The sequence below is a fragment of the Grus americana genome, chromosome 4 (assembly GCF_028858705.1).
Source record: "Grus americana isolate bGruAme1 chromosome 4, bGruAme1.mat, whole genome shotgun sequence".
Taxonomy (NCBI): Eukaryota; Metazoa; Chordata; class Aves; order Gruiformes; family Gruidae; genus Grus; species Grus americana.
Window position 1 is genome coordinate 57837924 of NC_072855.1, and position 20439 is coordinate 57858362.

The 20439-nt window shown below is 42.8% G+C and overlaps 3 protein-coding genes across 3 annotated transcripts in view; 1 reads left to right on the top strand and 2 right to left on the bottom strand.

The window, feature by feature from the left end:
- The window catches only part of MCUB (mitochondrial calcium uniporter dominant negative subunit beta), a 53036-nt gene extending 52575 nt beyond the window's left edge, over nucleotides 1–461 (top strand). The window contains exon 8 of the mRNA XM_054824567.1: nucleotides 254–461. Coding sequence (XP_054680542.1) covers nucleotides 254–331 — 78 coding nt within the window. The 3' untranslated portion in view covers nucleotides 332–461. The remainder of the gene's footprint in view (nucleotides 1–253) is intronic.
- Nucleotides 462–875: 414 nt separating this feature from the next.
- Nucleotides 876–12064, bottom strand: CASP6 (caspase 6). The gene is made up of 8 exons (XM_054824570.1): nucleotides 11724–12064; nucleotides 9381–9422; nucleotides 8575–8617; nucleotides 6386–6532; nucleotides 5895–5971; nucleotides 5280–5455; nucleotides 2910–3066; nucleotides 876–2290 (listed from the first exon to the last, which is right to left on the bottom strand). Exons 1-8 carry the CDS (start codon nucleotides 11752–11754, stop codon nucleotides 2052–2054), a joined length of 912 nt encoding a protein of 303 aa, XP_054680545.1. The 5' UTR covers nucleotides 11755–12064; the 3' UTR covers nucleotides 876–2051.
- Nucleotides 12065–14415: 2351 nt separating this feature from the next.
- Nucleotides 14416–19910, bottom strand: PLA2G12A (phospholipase A2 group XIIA). Its single transcript, XM_054824575.1, has 4 exons — nucleotides 19577–19910; nucleotides 18326–18402; nucleotides 17031–17196; nucleotides 14416–16010 (listed from the first exon to the last, which is right to left on the bottom strand). The coding sequence occupies exons 1-4, from the start codon at nucleotides 19779–19781 to the stop codon at nucleotides 15892–15894; spliced, it is 567 nt and encodes a 188-aa protein (XP_054680550.1). The 5' UTR covers nucleotides 19782–19910; the 3' UTR covers nucleotides 14416–15891.
- Nucleotides 19911–20439: the final 529 nt, after the last annotated feature.

Below are 20439 nucleotides of genomic sequence, written 5' to 3' on the forward strand. Positions count from 1 at the left end.
AATTGTAATTTCAGGAAAATAATACTTTGGGGCGTGGGGGAGTGGGTGGACGGGCAGAGCACGTGCTTCACTCTGGAGCCTGGCTGAATGACCTGAGCAGGTCTGTAAATGTTCAGTGTCCTCCATTTGATTAGTTTGGTTTCTTGCATAAGACCAATGCTTCTGAGAAAGGAAAGATACTGGGTGTGTGGAAGAGGAGGAGAAGATGGAGGGCTGCCCAAGGATGAACTCTCACTCTTTCTTGCACTGGCAGGCAGAAGAATCCCTGAGGCGACTGCGCCAACCTCTGCACCTGAGGCTGCCGATCCAGGAAATCCATGACAAGGACTGACTTTGGTTTTGTATACATTAGAATTGCCCTTTCAAAGCTGATACGAACATTTAGTTACTGTATAGAAACTGGATATTTTTGACCACTATAGTTTTGAAAGTTGCAATAAATATCTATAAAACTTTGATCACTTGACAGTTTGGGTTTGGTTTTGTGCTGTTTTTCGGGGGTTTTTTTAATACTATAAGGAAGGTGCTGAAGCAAAGTTCTTCAAGATATTTGTCGAAGCTCAGTAAAATGGAGGCATTCTGCTTTGCTGGTAAAATGACAGGGATGTTTTATGGAACAAGGGCTGTCCTTTTAGGACTATTTACTATAGCACAGCAGTAGCTCATAGAATAATTTTCTGCATTAAGTATTAAGGATTTTTTTCTGCATTAAGTATTATGGATTTTTTTCCCCCTGAAGTTATTGTTTTCTTTTCCTTAGCTCTGTGCTTTGATATAACACCATTGCTGGAGGTTAGACTTGTGTTACAAGTCTGCTTTTTTAGTAAATATTGCTGGGAAAGTAAGATATATCAAACTCATTTACTATAAAATCATTCATGTTTCACTGTTGCATTTTATTGAAAAAATTATCAAAACATTGACCTTTATACATTCATGATTTATACAAAGCTTAAAAGTAGCCATAGTAAGATTTAACATCTGTGACTCAGAACACAGTATATGGAAAGATTTAACTAAAGCGGAGCCAGTAAATCAATTCTTTTAGACCTAGGAAAGTGGATTAAGACACTTTTCTCAGCTTGAGTTCTCCACTGTCCCCCAGAGTTAAGCATATGTACCGATAATGTAAAAAATAATAAAAGAAATATTTGCTTCTAGTAAGTATTGAAAGTACTGATGCTGCAGTAGTAGCAATCCTACAGTGATACATCCTGTGGTGATGAACGCACCATCACTTTTATATACACCATGACAGCGTAGGGCTGATCTCCAGGCCAAGGGGAGGAAGAGGCTGATCCAACAGCAAGGCCTCGAAGCATGAAGGTTTGCAGATGCTGTATTCTGCAGAGCTGCCTAGAGATGTCCACCAGTTGTAAGTGAGCCTGGAACCTTGAAATTATTTGCTTTAGCTTTAGAGATGTGTACAAGCTGTACATGGTCTCATTTCACTACTGCTTTTCTCCTGAGGATGCAAAGCACCAGCAAGCTTTAATTATGCCCCAAATGTAAATGATGCACAAGCAAAAAGAAGCGCTTTACCTATGTTAATGCTACAACTGTACTCAAGGAATTAAGTTCCTTTTTAGCGTTGGGAGAAAATTAAAAAATGTCTAAAAAGCTATAAATCCATAAAAATTGGAATGCTGTCTACAGATTTAAAAATATGCCCTACTAACATATTCCCTGAAACTGTGCTCATGGAGCAGGAGAAGCTAATCTAATGCAACATTCGAAATGTTCTGGAAATAGTAAAGTGTGCCATAGGTAGGCAGCAATCAAGCAAAAATCTTTTAAGAAAAAAGTAATCTAGAGCACCAATTTCAATAAAATCTAAGCACCTCTCAATAGTTTTGCACCAGCCAACTTTTCCCCTAGATGGAGAGAGCTGTAATACAAGCTTTAAAATTGCTTTAAGATTTCAGAACCATTATATATACAAACAATAATGTTTGATTCCAGTGTTTTTCCAAACAAACAATCTTGTAGAAGATTGGTCCCCTGAAAGAAAGTGGTGTGTTTTTCACAGCAGTGAATATTAGCATAACAATCTACTTCGATTTTGGATGAAAATACAATTTTTTAGTTAACATTGAGGCAAAACAGGGAATCTGTTTTTTTCCTATAGCATTACTATCTCTGCACCTATCCACTCTGCGATGAGATACTTTCCTGTTAACGATGGTAAGCAGTTCCGTGAACTCCAAGGAAGAGCCATGCTTCCTAAGTGCCTCACACAAGTCTTGAATGTACCAGGAACCGTTTAAAGTGTCACGATGAGAAAAGTACCCTATTGTAGAACAGGAACATAAAATTATATGCAAATGTAAGTAGTGACGCCACTTGAAAAATATTCATGAGAGTTACTGCTTGCTAGCTGTATCCGTAAGAGATTGCTAATGGGTGCAAATCTCACTTCGCCAATTATGTAATTTCACTGGAAATTGTAGATGGGAAGTGGCTTTGAGATGACTTATAGTGTTCAGCCAAGAGGACCGTGGTTCAGGGACTGGTAGCTTACAGGACTGTATCTGCACGTTACAAGAGAGCAGATGGGACTGAGGACAAGATGGATGGAGGACTGGAAGACAGCCACATAATGCAAGGAAATTTGTAAGCCACCAGAATCCTAGAACCCTGGAAAAGAGGGCAATGCTTTCTGTCAGCAGACAGCTCAGTAGCAAGATTATGACGATAATGTTTCTACTTGGAAATTAACTGCAATCTTGATGGTTTATTTTCACTTTTTCCTTAACATGTGAGGCTTTTTCCCAGATGATATGTCACTTACCAGACATGCAAAACAGATGACCTGTAACTGTACTCATTATTTTGACTGCAAAATGAAGAAGCATTCAAGCTTGTTACAGTGAGGTATCAGACAGCAGACGTAAAATACTAGAACTTACCTTGCGCCACAGAGTAGCACATGAGAAAGTCTGCACCAGCAGGCAGGGTATAGACACCAGCTGCATCCACTTCAGTCTCATTGATGATAGATTCATCGCTACTGTCTATTGAATCCTGAGCAATAACTGGATCATCGTGTTTATCGCCTCGACATGCCTGTTGGTGAGAAGTAGTATTATGCTTTCACCTCTGCCAACCTCACCTATGTTAATATGATACTTCTGACACTGACCAGAGAGGACTTCTGTTCAGTTAGGTGTTCCACATTAGCATGAGTCTGGATTCATAAAGACCCATGCACTTCTCTATCTATTAAAATATTGGTGACGGAAGTCCTGTGAAAGCTCTGAGATGATCACAGAATTGCTGAGACTGGAAGGGACCTCTTGAGATCACCTAGTCCAACGCCCCTGGCTCAGGCAGGGTTAGCTAGAGCAGATTGTCCAGGACTGTGTCCAGTCAGCTTTTGAGTATCTTCATAGATGGAGACTCCATAACCTCTCTGGGTGACTTCTTTTCAGTGTTTAATCATTCTCACAGTAAAAATGTGTTTTCCTGTGTTGAGATGGAATTTCATGTGTTTTAATTTGTGCCAGTTGCCTCTTGTCCGGTCACTGGGCACCACTTGAAAAAGCCTGGCTCCCTCTTCTTTATTCCCTCCCACCAGGTGTTTGTAACATTGATAAGATTCCCCTGAGCCGTCTCCTCCAAGCTGAACAGTCCCAGTTCTCTCAGCCTCTCCTCATACGAGAGATGCTCCAGTCCCTTAATCATCTTTGTGGCCCTTTGCAGGACTCACTCCAGTAAGTCCATATCTTTCTTGTACTAGGGAACCCAGAACTGGACACAGTACTTCAGATGCAGCCTCACTGAGTAGAGAGGAAGAATCACCTCCCTCAGACCTGTTGGCAAGGCAGCGTTGAATAACTGCTCTGAAGCACAGCCATCATTATATGCTGTTACACTTCTGCTCTTAGTTCAGTCTCAAATGTGTTAGTTGAGGGAGGGTTTTTTTTGTGAGAAACCAGTAAGTGAGCCCAGTATTGTCAGAAAGGCTATACATGGAGGATAAGAAGGTAAGAACACATTCAGAAGGTCTAAAGTAGGTGAGGAACATTACTTAAGAACTATCACTAAAGACAGAAACATGAAAATCTTCTTTCATTTACAGTGAAGTTTCATCCTTGCTGCTTCCTCTGATTTCCAAAGGTAAATGTTATCCCAATTGTGCTGTAGAAGAACTCAGTTGATGAACTGACCTAAGCTTTTTGATAAGTATGTATTATAAATGTTTCCAAGTATTACTTATAACTTAAAATTGAAATATGTAAATATTTTTCCATCTTTTGCACCTGGTTAAAAAGAAATAAATCAAAGATGAATGAGTCTTAATGAAAGATGAACTAACAATGTGCTGATTCTTGCAGCGGCCTTGTGCTTAAGGAAGCTTTCATTTGAAAAAAAAAAAAGGTAATTCTTAGAATTACTCTACAAACTACTACAATTACAGTCTGCTGAAGGCCAGGTTCTCATTTGAGTTTGCTAATTCTAATCTGGATAAAGATGGGATAAAGCCCTGTGCAACCTGGTTTGACCCCATAACTGACTCTGCCTTGAACAGGAGGCTGGACCAGAGACCTCCTGAGGTCCCTTCCAACTCACATTATCCTGTGAACCAGGGAGTGAAACAGGAGGTTACATATGGGCTTTATATGACAACTTAGCACAAGCAGTATTTCTGAGACAATAAAACCTTAGATTGATTCTTTAAATTCTACAGAGATGCTAGGTATTGCTTATGGACAGAAAAGAAAAGAAACAAAACAAAATGGAAAAAAAGAAAACGAGAAGAAACATCACCACCACCACCAAAACCAACCCACCAAAAACCCCCACAAAAAACAACTTATGTAAGGATCAGGTAAAGGGACTTGCCTGGAAGAAAACAGTGAAGGTAAGGAGCTTTGATAGCCTTCTACAGCCTAGCCTAGGGCTGAGAGGCATGAACAGTAGGAACTGCACTGAGGCTGTACACAACTTTCTCAAAAAAATGTTACTGTCTTCTCTGCCATTAAATACATTAAATATACACTGACAGCCAATCCGACATGGGCTTAATTTGGGTTGCTCTTCATAAAATTGCTTATTAAATACAGCTAGAATCATAATATCAACACCTGTATATATAAAGGTTTTTTTAAAAAAAAGAGAAGAATCCTTGCCTTTAAGGAACAGTTTTCCATACCTTCTTTCCTAAAGATGCAAAAACCTTCCCTTGTGGAAAGACTGTATGGGGAAAACTGACTTCTGTATTACAAGAAGACATAGGTCAGTGTTGACTCCACTGAATTCAGAAACAAACATCTTACCTGAATGATAAATATCTTTGGTTTTCCTACCAGACTCTGGCACTGGTCTCCTCTGAACATGTCTGTGATTGTCTCAATTTTAATGTGGTCATCATATGCGTAAACATGATCGTTCTCACCGTGACTCAGAAACACACAAACAAAGCAGTCAGCATTGCTGTGGTCATCCTTAGAAGCTGAAATAGTCAAGCGGTGTTTAGATGACTAAACAGCAATCTTCAGGTTTAAAAAACATTGTACAGTTGTATCACATAACTTAATCTCCTATCAGTCCTTTTTCAAATGAACGCTCTTTTCACATAGTGTAACACTGCAGAGATTTGAAGGTGCAGTGATTCAACGTGGCTGAAGGTAAGAGCCACTACAAGTAAAAAGAAGAATGTTATTAACTTCTCCCAGCTGCAGGTAGTTTCTTTCAGCTCTTAGCGACTTCATTATTTCTCTCTACCGAGAGAGACAGAAATAATCTGAAGTCTAACCCTTAAGTCCTTCTAATGTTAAACAACTCCCTTGTGCACAAAAGTTACTTTAAGTTAGATGAACAGAGAATGGAAGAAAAGGCACCTGGAAATCCTGCTACAAATAGTTAGATGTAACCAATATATAGTTTCCTACCTTCCCAAAGTTTCTGCAGCACATCTTCTGCTTTCAGATCATCAAACTGTCTGACTTCAAATCCAAGGTCTGTCAAACTATTGTTAAAACACATCAGTATCAGTAAAAATCTTACTCAAAGTTGCTACCAACTCAATTGTGTTCCCTGTGAGAGAATGAATATTTTTGTTTATGCATTATTTATGAAAAAAACCTACTAAACTTGAATTTGTACTCAAACTGGTGTCAAGTGCAGGTCTAATACCTAAAGTTACTTCAGAGAGTTTGCCCTAAGAGAGGTCTGGACACACTGGAATCATGGGACTTGTGCCAGCAGTTTCTGTGACTCAAAGGACTGTGCCTTGAAGCTTTTTTATTATGGTTGCGTAAGTGCTGATGTCTACAAAATCTTTTGTTCTATACTTAAATTTAAGATTTAGGTAACTGCTTATTTAACCATGATTTCTGAAGTTTAGCTTTTTAAGCTTGAGCAGAGAAACGAAGTTTCTTACCTGTGTTTCAGATTGTTTCTGTCTGCAATAGTCCCACGTCTGTCTGGCAGCTTCAAGTGCCAAAAAAAGTGCTCGTGATTGAAGATTAACGCAACTCCTCTTCTTTGATGGTTCATTTTGTATTGCACTGCAGGATCAAGTGTTTGTCTGTTGCCAGAGACAGAAAGCATTCTTGATAAATAAGTTAATGGCTAATTGAATTCCCTTCCTGTATTCCTGCTAGCTGAGATTTTTGTAGTTGACTAGAGACTTTGAGGATCCAATTTCAGAAGACAAGACCTCAAAAGGTGCAATATTTTAAGAAAAGTCTGAATCACTAGGTCTTTTTGAAAAGCTTGGGCATGTTAAGCAATTCAGTAAAAACAAGTGTTGGGGGCGTACCAGGCTCTGTCAGGTAGGTTGAACAGTTTCTCTACAATGTATTTCTATTTTCTCTTGTTAGGAAGCTGTCTCATTGGTAATGCAGTAAGGCATATAACTGGACTTTAGACTTGGCTCCAATTCTCTATGTGTTTAGCTAAATATTATGTTAACATAATTGGATAGTGCATATATACTTATTTTGAATTGTAGCTGTCTGAGATTTGCTTCAAGTTCAACTAACTAAACAGAGTGCTGCATCGTAACCAACAGACTATAAACTGGTGATGAGTTGGTATGCATAGTGTATCTTGCAAAAGGAGAACAAATTTGTATTACTTACTCTAACAAAATGAAAGCTATGACAATACAACTGTTCATCTAAGTTTTTAGCAACCAGCCAAAAAAATCCTAAAGCTGAAGGACAGTGTTCTGAAGAACAGAACAAATGACCAACACAGCTTCTAAGTAGAGGAATTTAAACTATTATGGCAACAAACGTATGGAGTACCTGTGTGTTTGGAGTAGTATTCAGCAATTTTATTGGTTTATGAGCAAAACGCAACACAGAAGTCTGTGCTGGCATGCTATGGACTGTACACTTGGACCCAAAAGGTTGTTCCCAAGTCTTGGCATGGCTGTATTTTTGAGAGACAAACCAGACAAGCTTACTGCTTTTGTAGACAGAGAGGTATCAGTGCAGGGAACAGAAGCTAAAACAGTTCTGGCAATAGCCCTGGCAATAGACAAGGACAGTGCCATAGATGTACAGAATGACAGTCCAAGTCATGCTGCCCTAGGACTGGCTCTAGTCAGAGCTGTCATTTTTGGCATGGTATTTTTTTTTCCTGCTATGGAATATTCAGTTTTCATGCCATTGGTGGAAGAAGTTGCTTAGAATATTTGCCTGCAGATGTTACTTAAAGATCCCAGTTTCATCAGCAAAATGCTTTTGTTTCACTACAAAATGACCAACGTTATCAATAAACTATTGCTGCTTCTCCACTTTATTATAAGCAGCCCCTTAGTAAAACATCTTTTTGTAATGTCTGCATAAGAATTCAAACAGGGAACAGGAATTCTGGATGACTGTTCAAAGTCTGGGGGTTCCTACAGTGTTGGCCAGATAACCAATGAGAAAAGTTAAGTGGGGTGCTTTATCACACTCACTCCAATTTAAGTATTTAATATAAAATGCAGATGATAAACTCCTCTGTAATTATTAATATTTCTGTAAGAGAGTTTATTCAGATTTGGACAATTTACCTTCCTTAGGATTTGGCTAGACGTAGGGCTAGAAGGTATTTTGGACAGTTAGGTCCCTGGATCCTGTGAATGACCATCAAAGGATGGTTCCCTAAATAGTTCTTCCTCTGCTCAGCTGTATTCACTGAGTGGGCGAGGCAAAGGAAGTTATCAGGCAGGTACTTTACCTTTCCCAGGGCTAGATGATGTTGTAAGGTAGAGTAGGAAAAATTCATGGAATCACTATCCCGTGGTCCCTTTACCCTCCTTCTAGAGGAATATATTCCTGTGCAACACACTATCACTTCACCTGCCCAATTGTTCCTTAGATTCTGAAGGTATTTTTGCCACAGTCTCTGCACATTGCCTAACATAAAAGGAGTCCGCTCCCAAGAGTCCCTTCTGCGTGCCTTCATGATAAGAAGGGTGGTTCTATGTCTGGTGTAGCTAAAACTAGAAATGTATTCTGTAAGTGGGTGGAGTTGAGTTGAATAATCCAGTCACACTCTTAACAAAAATCATCAAACCCTGCACTGACCTCAGTGCCACGGGCCATCTCTCTGTCACTGCCATCAGAACTTTACCTTATATCAAGTGCATCTACTTCTGTGATGTTTCGATTTCCATCTGTTAGAGAGATCAAAAAGCGATTTAGCCACTAAATCATTCATTAAAAAGAAACAATTAGAACTTGTGCACCCAGCCTTAAAGTTTAGCTCTTAATGTGAACCAAAAGCTCATTCACACATCAGGTACGTAGGCATGCAGTTAAACAGCTTCATTAGCATTTGTACCCACAGTTTTTTGAGGCTGTTCTTAAAGTCCTGACTCAAATAGTCTGAATCTTAGGTGGTCAAGACATGCATATTTTATATCTGTCTGTGTATCTGAATCTATATAGACATATTCAGAGATCATGATTTTATATAACTAGCTGACTGTACTTATTTAAACAGAGTCTCTAACTCAATAGTTACGATTTTACATAATCTAAAAATACACTGGTGTTTCTTTTATTTCAGTAATGCTGCTAATGCAAAGCTGAGCATTCTCTTTGAGGTTGGATGCAGTATATGAGTCATAGCAGGTAGTGTAACAGTATGTGTAGCTAATCACAGCTGGGAAATGCAAGATTTATACCTTTTCTTCTGCTAAACTATATAGTCAGAAGTATCGCCAGTAACAGAACACACATAAAGGTAACATTGCGGGAACAGGGAACATACATATCTTGAGAGCATGCAGAACCAAAGACTTGCAGATGGTTAGGCCAAAATATTTATTCCTTTTGCTTAAACATCTCAATGGGCTGTAAAATCACAGCTCCTCCTACTACTACTACTGGTGGAGACTAGCTACCACATTATGAAAACTATGTTCTGTACTATACCTGTGGTGGTTAATGTAGGTCTGCTATCCAACTGGACATGGCCTGCAATGAGAAGAGGAGATGGGTCACATATTCATGTATTTTACAAACTATTTTGTATATGTGATATTACCTTTTCACATCTGATTAAAGCCTTTTGCAAAACAAACTAACAAAACTATGTAGTGATAAAGTAGAAAAGTTCATAAAGACATTAGAATAAACTTACAGAAATCTAGAATTGGTTGTGGAAGCTTTTATGTTGAACACTATAGCACAGGAGGGGGGTGGCTCGAAGAAAGTCACTAAGTGTTACTATTTACATGTAAACTTCCCACTGGCAATACCGATCCTGCTTGCAGGTGTTGGATCTTACAATTATCACTAGTAACCTGACTGCACAAAAAAAGCTGTTGCAATTTCCTTGAAACATAACATATGGGCCAGATTAATGATGAGTGCTGAAAAATGAGTGTAGATAGAACATAGCAACAATACCTATGCCTGTGGCTCTGTTGATAATATGAAGTCAGAGATCTTCAAGAGTCCATCTGTATGTTTAAATTTACACTGTATTTTTGCTTGTGTACCTGAGATCTGGCTGATGCTTTTGCCTCAACTTAAGGGGGGGGAGGGGGTAATCCACCCCCCAGAAAAATGAACTGACCATAGAAATGTTACAGTCATCAAACTTTTTGACAGAAAATGATGTCACGTAGACACAGGAAGAACAGGACTCCCAGGCCAAAGAAAACTAGGTAAAGACGGTTTTTCTGTTCTTGTAATCTTGTTTAGTCAATTCCCAGTCTTTAGCTTTTCATTGGCTGGACAGTCACACTCAAAGAGTTGTGGTCAATGGCTCAATGTCCAAGTGGAGAACGGTGACAAGTGGCCTTCCTCAGGGGTTGGTACTGGGACCGGCACTGTTCAACATCTTTGTCGGCGACATGGACAATGGGATCGAGTGCACCCTCAGCAAATTTGCTGACAACACCAAGCTGTGTGGTGTGGTCGACACGCTGGAGGGAAGGGATGCCATCCAGAGGGACCTTGACAGGCTGGAGAGGTGGGCCTGTGCAAACCGCATGAAGTTCAACAAGGCCAAGCGCAAGGTCCTGCACGTGGGTCAGCGCAATCCCAAGCACAACTATAGGCTGGGCGAGGAATGGATTGAAAGCAGCCCCGAGGAGGAGGACTTGGGGGTATTGACTGATGAGAAGCTCAACATGAGCTGGCAGTGTGCGCTTGCAGCCCAGAAAGCCAACTGTGTCCTGGGCTGCATCAAGAGAGGCATGACCAGCAGGTCGAGGGAGGTGATCCTGCCCCTCTACTCCGCTCTGGTGAGACCCCACCTGGAGTACTGCGTCCAGCTCTGGGGGCCCCAGTACAGGAGAGACATGGAGCTGTTGGAGAGAGTCCAGAGGAGGGCCATGAAGCTGATCAGAGGGCTGGAGCACCTCTCCTATGAGGACAGGCTGAGAGAGTTGGGGTTGTTCAGCCTGGAGAAAAGGCGGCTCCAGGGAGATCTAATTGTGGCTTTCCAGTATCTGAAGGGGCCTACAGGAAAGCTGGAGAGGGACTGTTTATCAGGGAGTGTAGTGACAGCACAAGGGGTAATGGGTTTAAGCTGAAGGAGGGTCAATTTAGATTAGATGTTAGAAAGAAATTCTTTACTGTGAGAGTGGTGAGGCACTGGAACAGGCTGCCCAGAGCAGTTGTGGATGCCCCATCCCTGGAAGTGTTTTAGACCAGGTTGGATGAGGCTTTGGGCAACGTGGACTAGTGGAGGGTGTCCCTGCCTGCAGCAGGGGGGTTGGAACTAGATGATTCCTCCCCCCCTTTCATTTCCTGCAACTTTGGCGGAGGGAGGACGTGGGACTTTGCCCTCAGCGCAAATCTACTTCCTTGTTGGCTGCCTCCACTGCCGTGCCGTCCTGCTCGCCTGCCACCTTTCCCTGCTCCCCTTCCTTCTCTGAAGAGAAGCAAAGGCCACGCTCCCCCCAGACGTCGGCAGCGTCCTCCGGGCAGCGCTCCTCGGGCATAGCCCCCGCTCTGTGGCTTCGGGTCAGCCGAGGGGAGAGGCCCCTCTCCCCGCACCACCCTCGCAAAGACAGCCCCCTCCCGCTCTTGCCCCGCGGTGGGCGATCGGCCCCGTGCCTACCCCTGGCGCCAGAGCACGGGGGCGGCCTGGAGACCGCCGAGACCGTTTAACGGCTCCGCACGTTAACAGGAGGCGCGCGAGGCGGGGGCTGCGCTGTTGGCTCCGGCACGCGCCGAACAACCGACGCCCCCCCCCCCCCCGCAACAGAGCCGGTGGCCGCCATTCCCCGCCTCCCCTCTCCGTTCTCCCCCGCGCCCACCTACCTGCCGGCGGCCGCTGCTCCGAGCCCGACATGACTGCGAACAGAGGTACCCCGGCACTGTGCTGTGCCGTGCTGTGCCGTGCTGTGCCGTGCCTTCCCGGAGCCGGCCGGCCCGCCTTCTGGGCCCGGCCCAGGCACCCCTTCGGGGGTAGGGCGTTTATCGCCCTTTAATCCGTCGGCGGCCGCCGCCTCCCTAAGAAACTGAGTGGGAGAGGAGGAAAGCCTCTGGGGCGGGAGGCAGGCGGCAGCAGCAGCAGCGCCCAGCGGAGAGGCGGCCGATTCTAGCCGGGGGGTCGGCCCGCTGCGGGGGCTTCGGGCCCTCCCGCGGCTGCGGGCAGACGGCCGCGTTCGGAAGGTAAATCTATAATGGCAGTGGCGTGGTGTGGCGAGTCCCTCCTCGGGAGATTGCAAGAGCCGGCTGCCGTAGGTCGAAACTCAGCCGGGAAAATTGAAGGGGGATGTGTTAAAGTGTCTCCTATTACTTTTATAAGTTTATACGTATTCCTGTGATGGGTGCTTTAGTGGCCATGGTTCATTAACTGCACTGTCATATACAAAGACATCATACTGAAATATGGTGAGAAGCTACTGTGTTTACTAGTGATTTTTCAAAACTGTATTAGAAGTCCCCTTAAAGGCACATACTGTTTCCTTTGCTGTAAACGGTCACTCAAAATGTATTTTCATTCGGACAGCCACGTATAAACCCTTGAGAGCATCAATTCTCTGTGATGATCTTAGAACTGTGAGGAGAGCACCAAGGTATTGAAGAGAGTGCTGAGGTGTCTTCACAAATGCTGATATTCCCAACCTTTTCATTATATGGCACTTACTGTTCACTGATTGCATAAGAAACAACAGATTCTAAACCAAAGCCAATGACAAAAAAAAATTCCTTCTGTATAAGAGCTTTGCAGACTTGTACCATGGATGGATCTGAATTTCCTATCTGACCTATTTCTAGGTAGGTTCTAGGATAAACTCAAGTGCAAACATGCTCTTAGAGATTGCTGCTACAAGCACAAAAGGAGGCAGATTTAGAGTGGGATTTTAGGTATTTTTACCCAGTCTGTTTGTCCTGTTTTTACACAGGCTTCTTGCATGACTAAATCTTTTAGACAGGATGTCTCCTTTTTGGTTAAAGGAGCTATTGGTATTTCTATTTTTCTTTTGCTTGTTCTCCCCTTACTTGCACTCGTTTTCCTCAGACTGCCAGTAGGCAGCTAGTTCAAGATAAAACTTGTTTAAATTGTCTTTGCGTATTTTTTAGTTAGAACATGATACTATTATAAGAGTTTAGCATCTTCCACTGTGAAACATTTAGACTTTTATCCAGCAGATTCATTTTTTGCAAACGGCAAACCCCAGATCTCTCAGCTCAAGCTAGAGCTGCACCTAAACCCACTGGCTGCAAGAATCCTGTGTGAAGTAGCAGCTGTAGAACCTACATCTAGGACTCTGTAACAGCTTTCTGTTCAGCAGAGTTTGAATTTGTATCCTACATCCCTCAGACCAACAGTTAGTGTAGATCCTAGTAAGACAACAAACATCTTTTCCACTTTGTTTTATTGGAGGCTAAGGGCATTACTCAGACAACCACTGTGTTCAGATGAGCCACCAGTAACTTGATCACATGTATGAAGCCTAATGTACCATTTGTGTGCATTTCTACATATTTTAATAAATTAAAGTTTTCGTTATACATGCAAGTACATGTTCTGAAACAGTTTCAAATTGTTGCAGTAGCTCCACCCTAAAAGGGTATTTTTGGAAAAAGCATTATGGGTATATGAGAACTGCAGTTCAAAGAAGGGAGTTTGATTATGGACACATGGCTGTTATTCACATCATCCAGAAAAACAAAATAGCCTGAGGGAGTATAAAGACTATAACCTGTACACACACACACACAAAAAAAAAATCACTGCAATATTTAAAGAGTATTGCTGACTACATAAAAGCATGCAGTCATAAGTCAAATGCCAAGAGCTGCTATATATAGATTTTTTTTTATATCTAAGTTGTTAAATGGTATGATTAATCCTGGGACAATAGCTAGCCTTCATTTTGGGGCTGTGACTTGTAAAATGTATTTTGTATAGTTTGCAGGTAACTGTAATCAAAGACTCCTGCTACAGGAAAAGTTTACACAAAGTAAAGACTCCCTGGAAGAAGTCAAATGCTTCCTCTGGTTTGCAAGCAGAACTATCAACACCTCAGTTTTGCTATCTAGCTGTGTTAAAGCTCTTTGTACTGTTATGAATGGTTTAAAGGAAACTCCTGAAGGCTTTCACGGTATAATTACAGGTCAATAGAGAAGGGAATAAACCCCAACTCTTTCTAACAGTGAAAGTTTTCTGTGTTCATTTATGCATCTATTTTAAGCTTGTTTCTATGCAATTCAACAGCCATCTCACTGAATTATAATGTTTTGGACTTGTGGTACTTTTTTAATTTTAAACTAGCAATGCCATGGCCATTCCCTGCTTTGGTGCTAAAAGACTTTTAGGGTTCCAACCATGGAATTCCAGGGTAATTTACAGTCCTTTCAATTCTAGGACAGAAAATAAATTTCACCAAATTGAGAGGAACCACAAGTTCTTCAAACACGGTTTTGTAAAACTCTATGGTAATACCCCTCTTGCAGTGCTACTTCATGTTCACATATATGAAAAGAAACTATGAAGCATGGCCAAAGAACTTTAGCAGGAACTTTATTGAACTTACATTCAGTGTCATGTACAGTAAGCTCTGGTGAAAAACAAAACACAAATACCACAAACAACTGGTAAAGAAAAACATATAAAAGTACTTCCAGAGGAGAAATCACATTATAGTCCATAAGTCTGGTAAATTTTAGGCTTTTAGCATGGTTTCCACTCCCTGTTCACAGATGCAATATTTTAATGTTCAGTCCTCTTCTCCTGTGGATTTCTAAGGCAGAATCAGGTCACCAGGAAAGCAAATCAAAATTTTTGACAGAGGACCTAATGCAAAAGTTAACTAAGGTCTGACAGCTGGAGATAAGCAATGAAAGATCAGTACAGAGAACAAACCCCAAATAATTGGACATCAGGTGATCACAGCTAGAGAAGTCACAGAACAGATGATAGAAGTGCAGGCTCAGATGTTTCTCAGCCTCACAGAGGTCATGGGAACAGATGACAGAAATACAAGTTCAAATATCTGTCAGCCTCAGAGAGGGCATTTTAAATAAAGGTTTGTTGGACATACTGACCCTATCTGTGAAACTTTCTTTTACTTTTCATCAGAATGGACTAAATGAAAGCAAAGATGAATACAGTAACCAAGTTGGGCCACAAGACAAATATAAATCAAATTCTTTGAACAATATATCCTTTCTATGCCTATAATACACAAAACAAAATGTTTTATTTGAAAAATAAACATTTGATTTGTTTTTAAAATAACATAGCAACTACATTACACCTTTTTGTCAAATCAAAAGTCTCCTTTGGTTGCAAACTGTTCATTTTAGTGGTCAAGCCTTAAAAGTATCAACATATTTGATCTGAAAAGTGCTGCAGAAGTAAGGTTGATATAGAATCAGGTAGAAATATGTAGTGCAGATGTATACCCTTGCTAAGAGTTTGGGGATTTTTGTTTGGTTTTGTTTTTTGTTTTTTTGAAGAAACCCATGGGAGAGCATACATTGGAGAGAACTGAAGGCAATTGTACCAAAAGCAGGAAAGTATAGGCTATGTAAGATGCCATATTAACACACACAAAACACTCTTTCCTGTTGAATCTATCAGATGTATTGACTGCTAGTAAACATAAAATTTGACCTATATTAAAAATCATCTGAGAATTCAATACAACTCTTCTGTGCCTCTGATTTCCCCATTGTGGAGTTTTCTTAAAAAAACTTTAAAATGGCACTAGTGTTTTACAATAGCATACCCTGAGCAGACATACACCAAAGGAAACTGATTTCAGTTTCCAAGCTTCTGGCGTAAGGGGGAAGAGAAGGAAGACTTGTTTCCTTTTTACAGGAAGAATATCATGGTGACTTTCAAATCAGCATACTCATGTCAGTGTTTAATATATTACTGTCTGAAAAGCGTAAAGCTTTGTAACCAAACAGTTGCTTTATTCCAGCTGAGTCTTTGACTTTATTTTACACCGTGTGATCTCAGTATCTTCTTTCAGAGATCTGTCTTATCCTCGTAACGACACATACATGCAGCTCTCTGGCTATCCAGGTATGGTTTACATCCTAAATGTATAACCGCATCAAACAACAGCTGAACAGTTGATTCACAAGCTGCAAGCAAAGAGGAATTCAGTTAAAAGTACTCTTTGAATGGAACATGAAACTAACAGAAATTACTCGGGCAAACTGAGAATGATTTTAAGAAAGAAGCAATCTTCTCTGGGCATAACAAATAGATTGTCAAATGAAAGACTAAACCAATACAGAATGATTTTAGTTGTGAGTAAAGACGTTCCTTTTGGTTAGCATATGAAAAAAGAAAATTCATTGCCTGTGCAATGTTATCAGTGTTAAAAATATCACTTAGTCTTGGAAAGATGAAAGAGCTGTTTTACCCCCTCACTTTTTGCATCTCAATTTATGCAGAGGTTGTGATCTTTAACAGCAGCTCAACAGAACTGAGCAAATATTGACCAGCGTTGCTACACACTAACATGATGACTTCTTTGCAGTTAAATGAATTTGAGCAAGCATAGGCTTGTTCAAAAAACTGTCTGCTCTCAGTGGGACTACATACTGTAAGAGTGACATTGTCCAAGTTAAAAAGTGTGGTTATGTCATGTACTGATCAGACGCAGGCCAACATCCAGTAGTATCATATGTCCTGTTACTGACAAACCTACAATTTATTCACTAAGGGATAGCATTAACTACTTCCACTGTAACAATGTATTATTCTAATATCTTACTTTATAAAAGGAAACAATTCAGTATTTTCCTAGTTTACTAGCAATCACATGTAGTAGACATTTAGAACTCACTCAGCAGAATGGTGAATATTCAACAATACTACAGTAAATGCAAGAATTATACATGCATTTTGATCAACTTGTATTTCCATATTCATACTCCTAAATGGGAAGCATTATTTTTTCCCCTCAAGGTTAGTTTTAACCTTGATCATTTTCCTACGCTGTGTCATTGCTCTGCTGTACAAGTGTCTGGGCTGCATGACAGAAGGACAGAACATAGCATCAGCTTAGGAAAATGTGGCATTACTGTGCTGCACAAAGATTCTTTGCAAAATAAGCTCGGTTAAACTTGAAAAAAGAAAGGCTTTTTCAGACTTACCCTGGACACTCTCTGAGATTCCAAGTGTTTTCTGCACATCTCTGCAAATTTTGGAGAGGCAGGACTGAAACTGCTCATCACAATCATTTTTTTTATTGCCACAAGTATCGTAGCATCTGTCATGGTGATTGCAGCACTTTGTCATCGAAGGGATACCGATGTCAAACTGTGAAGAACCCCCCCGACATACTCCATTGGTATTCCGGTTAAGAAAGATATAGCCTATGAATATACTATAACAGTTAGAAATTAACACCTAATGCAGTCAGCCCAGCTGTCATTCACTTATCTCTGCATTTTGCTGTTCACCTCTAGTAAGCTGTGGTGGTTTGACCCTGGCCAGCAGCCAAGCACCCACAGAGTTGCTTGCTCACCCCTGCCCCCCTCCAGGGAATGGAGGGGAGACTAGGAAGAGCCACAGCAAGAAAACTTTTGTGTTGAGATAAAGACAGTTTAATAGGTGAATGAAAGAGGGAAAAAATGCCCCAAAATAAGCAGTGCAAAAGCAATCATTCACCACGTCCCACAAAGCAGATGCCCAGCCAGTTCCTGAACAACAGCCACCTCAGAAGCCAAATGCACACCCCACCGCTACCACCTGCTTCCCTTCCACTACTCCAGTTATTATTGCTGAGCATGACTGTGTAATACGGAATATCCCTCTGGCCAGTTCAGGTCAGCTGCCCCAGCTGTGTCCCCTCCCAGCCTCTTGCCCAGCACCAGCCTATGATCTGGGGTGGCAGATAGGCAGAGTGGGGAAAAAAAAAGAAAGTCGCAAAGCTGTGCGATCACTGTTCAGCAATAGCCAAAACCATCAACACTTTTAGCCAAAAATCCCAAATATAGAGCCATGCAGCTTGCTACGAAGAAAGTTAACTCCATCCTAGCCAGAGCCAGTACATAAGCTAACCCAAATTTTCTTTCTAGCATTAAGGAAAATGGGTTAGCATCAGTAAGGACGGCAAGAGTCAGAGTCAAACCCTCCACTCTCACAGGGCTACACTTGGGGTTATTCACTGTTTTCAAGATCGTCAGAACAAAACACAGTTAAAAAATTAGAAATTAATCACCATCATCATTCTATTTGATGTCAATGATGAAAATGTTTATGGTATGTTCACTTATAATACTAACATTTTCCATGTGTTTTTACCAAAGCATGTGCTGGAGCTGATAAAAGCAGGGACACTGTACATGGATGCTGTCTCAGAATGGGGTAGGGAAAAAACAACCCACATTGAGGAAAGCTGAGGTATGAAAGACACACAAAGAAGCCCCAAAATGGAAATACTTACCTGAACTCCAAATAAAGGAGATCCACAACCATTTGGTGGTGAAGGTTTATATCCATAGCGAGGAAAGGGCTTTGATCCTGAAAAAGGTAATTTATCATGCCTCAAATAGATTTTTTGCACAGAATTTTAGTACTGTCAAAACTCACCACAGGTATTTATTTGTTGGGCTTAAGACAGTATCACTTAGATTTTTAACTTAAACATATATTCAGGCACCTGAATATCAACAATTATTACCAAATTACAACTTAGGGGTACTAAGCATTTTTTTAAAAAAGGGGGACAAGACACCTGAGGAAATGTTAATGTTAGCTTCCCGAATTAAAAAGAGCTTGAGTTACTAAAAAATTGATGTGTCAGTTGAGTGTGCAGTATGTAGGATTACATTAAAGAACAGAGTACTTTAGACTAAGTTCACTAATACTGCTATGCTTTATATGCAAGCAACAGTAGTGCTCTGATTTTTTAGCTTAACCTCTAAAATTAACTGGAATGAACTATCCTTTTTATTTCTACAGTTGTAACATTAATAAAATTTAAATTAGCAGAGCCTGCTAAAGTCACATCTCCCTGAACACTGACCACTGCAGCAAGACAGGGAATTCTGCATCCCAAGTTAAGGAAGGCTGTGGAGTTAATTTGAAAACTGACCCTTTACCTTGTTTCAGTATTGGAAACAAATTGAGGCCACAATTAAAAGTAATGGAGAAGAAAAAAAAGGATTTGAAAAGTGCATATTTTAGTACAGAGAGGAAATGTCACGGTGTCCTGGTCACTCTGGTGGAGCCAGTCAGGGTGCCACCACCAAACTCATTTCCTCCCTTAGCAGATAACCCAGCCCGGTAACCTGGGGGAAAGGCGATTCAGCCGAGGCAGACCAAGAGGATCTACGTGCACCTCCCGGTTCAAGGCGCTGCTGAAGCGCCGGTGAAAAGCAGAGCAAGAAACCCCTTTTCTCCCCTTTTCTGGAGCATCGCCCGCCTGGCACCCCTCCGCGGCAGCCGGGGACGACACAGGGCAGCCGACTCCAGTCAGGTACTGAGGTTTCCTCTGCGGCTGTGCCCCGTTTCCCTGGGAGCGGCTCCCGGGACCGGCGGGAGCGCTGCCGCCAGCCGCCCGCCCTCGTAGCCCCGGCCGGTCTGATCGGGCCGGGCCGCCTGAAGCGAGCCGGCCGCCGGGAGGGCAAGGGTCGCCGCGGGCCGGCGGAGTCTCGGCCGCGCCGCCAGCCCCCCTCCCCACCGCCCGCCTCACCGTCGCTGCACTTGTACTGGCAGAGGCCGTCCTCGCCGCCCAGGAGGTCGAGGGCCGCGTTGAGGTACACGTCGATCTTGTGCACCCCGTTGCGGATGGTCTTCAGCGTCATCCGCCAGTCGGGGGTCTGCGGCGCCTCCTGGCACCGCGCCGGCCGCGGGCCCAGCCAGGCGCAGGCCAGCAGCAGCAGCAGGGCGCGGACCATGCCGAGCGGCGCCCCACCGGGCGACCGCTAAGCCCCCACCGCCTGCCCGCTCCCGCAGCGCCCCACCGGCCCGGCCCAGCCCGCCGCCGCCATCGTCCCCGCGGGCACCGCCCCTGCCCGCCCGGCGGGGAGGGGCCTTCTGCCGCCGCGCCTCCGGGCGTCCCTCTCCGACGGCCCTGAGAGAAAAGGGGTCCTGACTGACTGCCTTCCAGTGCCTGCGCCAGAGGAGGGGATAGGCTTGTGTGAAAGTACGGGTAGAGTGGGCCTTGAGTGACTTACGGGCTGCTGCCGACAGTCACCTGTCAGAGAGAGGGCCTGGGGTGGGCTAGCCAGAGAAAATCGGTGATGGCTCTGAGGGGGAAGGTGGGGCAGGGCCTTCACCCCGCCTAGCGATGGCAGAAGGAGGCGTTGCAAAACGCGGCCCAGCGCCCACGCCGTTACAGCACGGGCTGTTTCGACAGGAGAAGCGCCGCCGTCTCCAGTGGGTCACCGTGCCCCTTGTTCCATGGGGGGGACCTTTTCCAAACCTGTCCGGATACAAACCAGGAGAGCAGCTGGCAGCCACTTTGTATGGCAGGGTGGTGCTGGCTGAGCAGGGCCCTGGGAGGAACCAGTGCTATCAGACAATATGAAACCCCAAGCCTTGTTTATTTGGAAA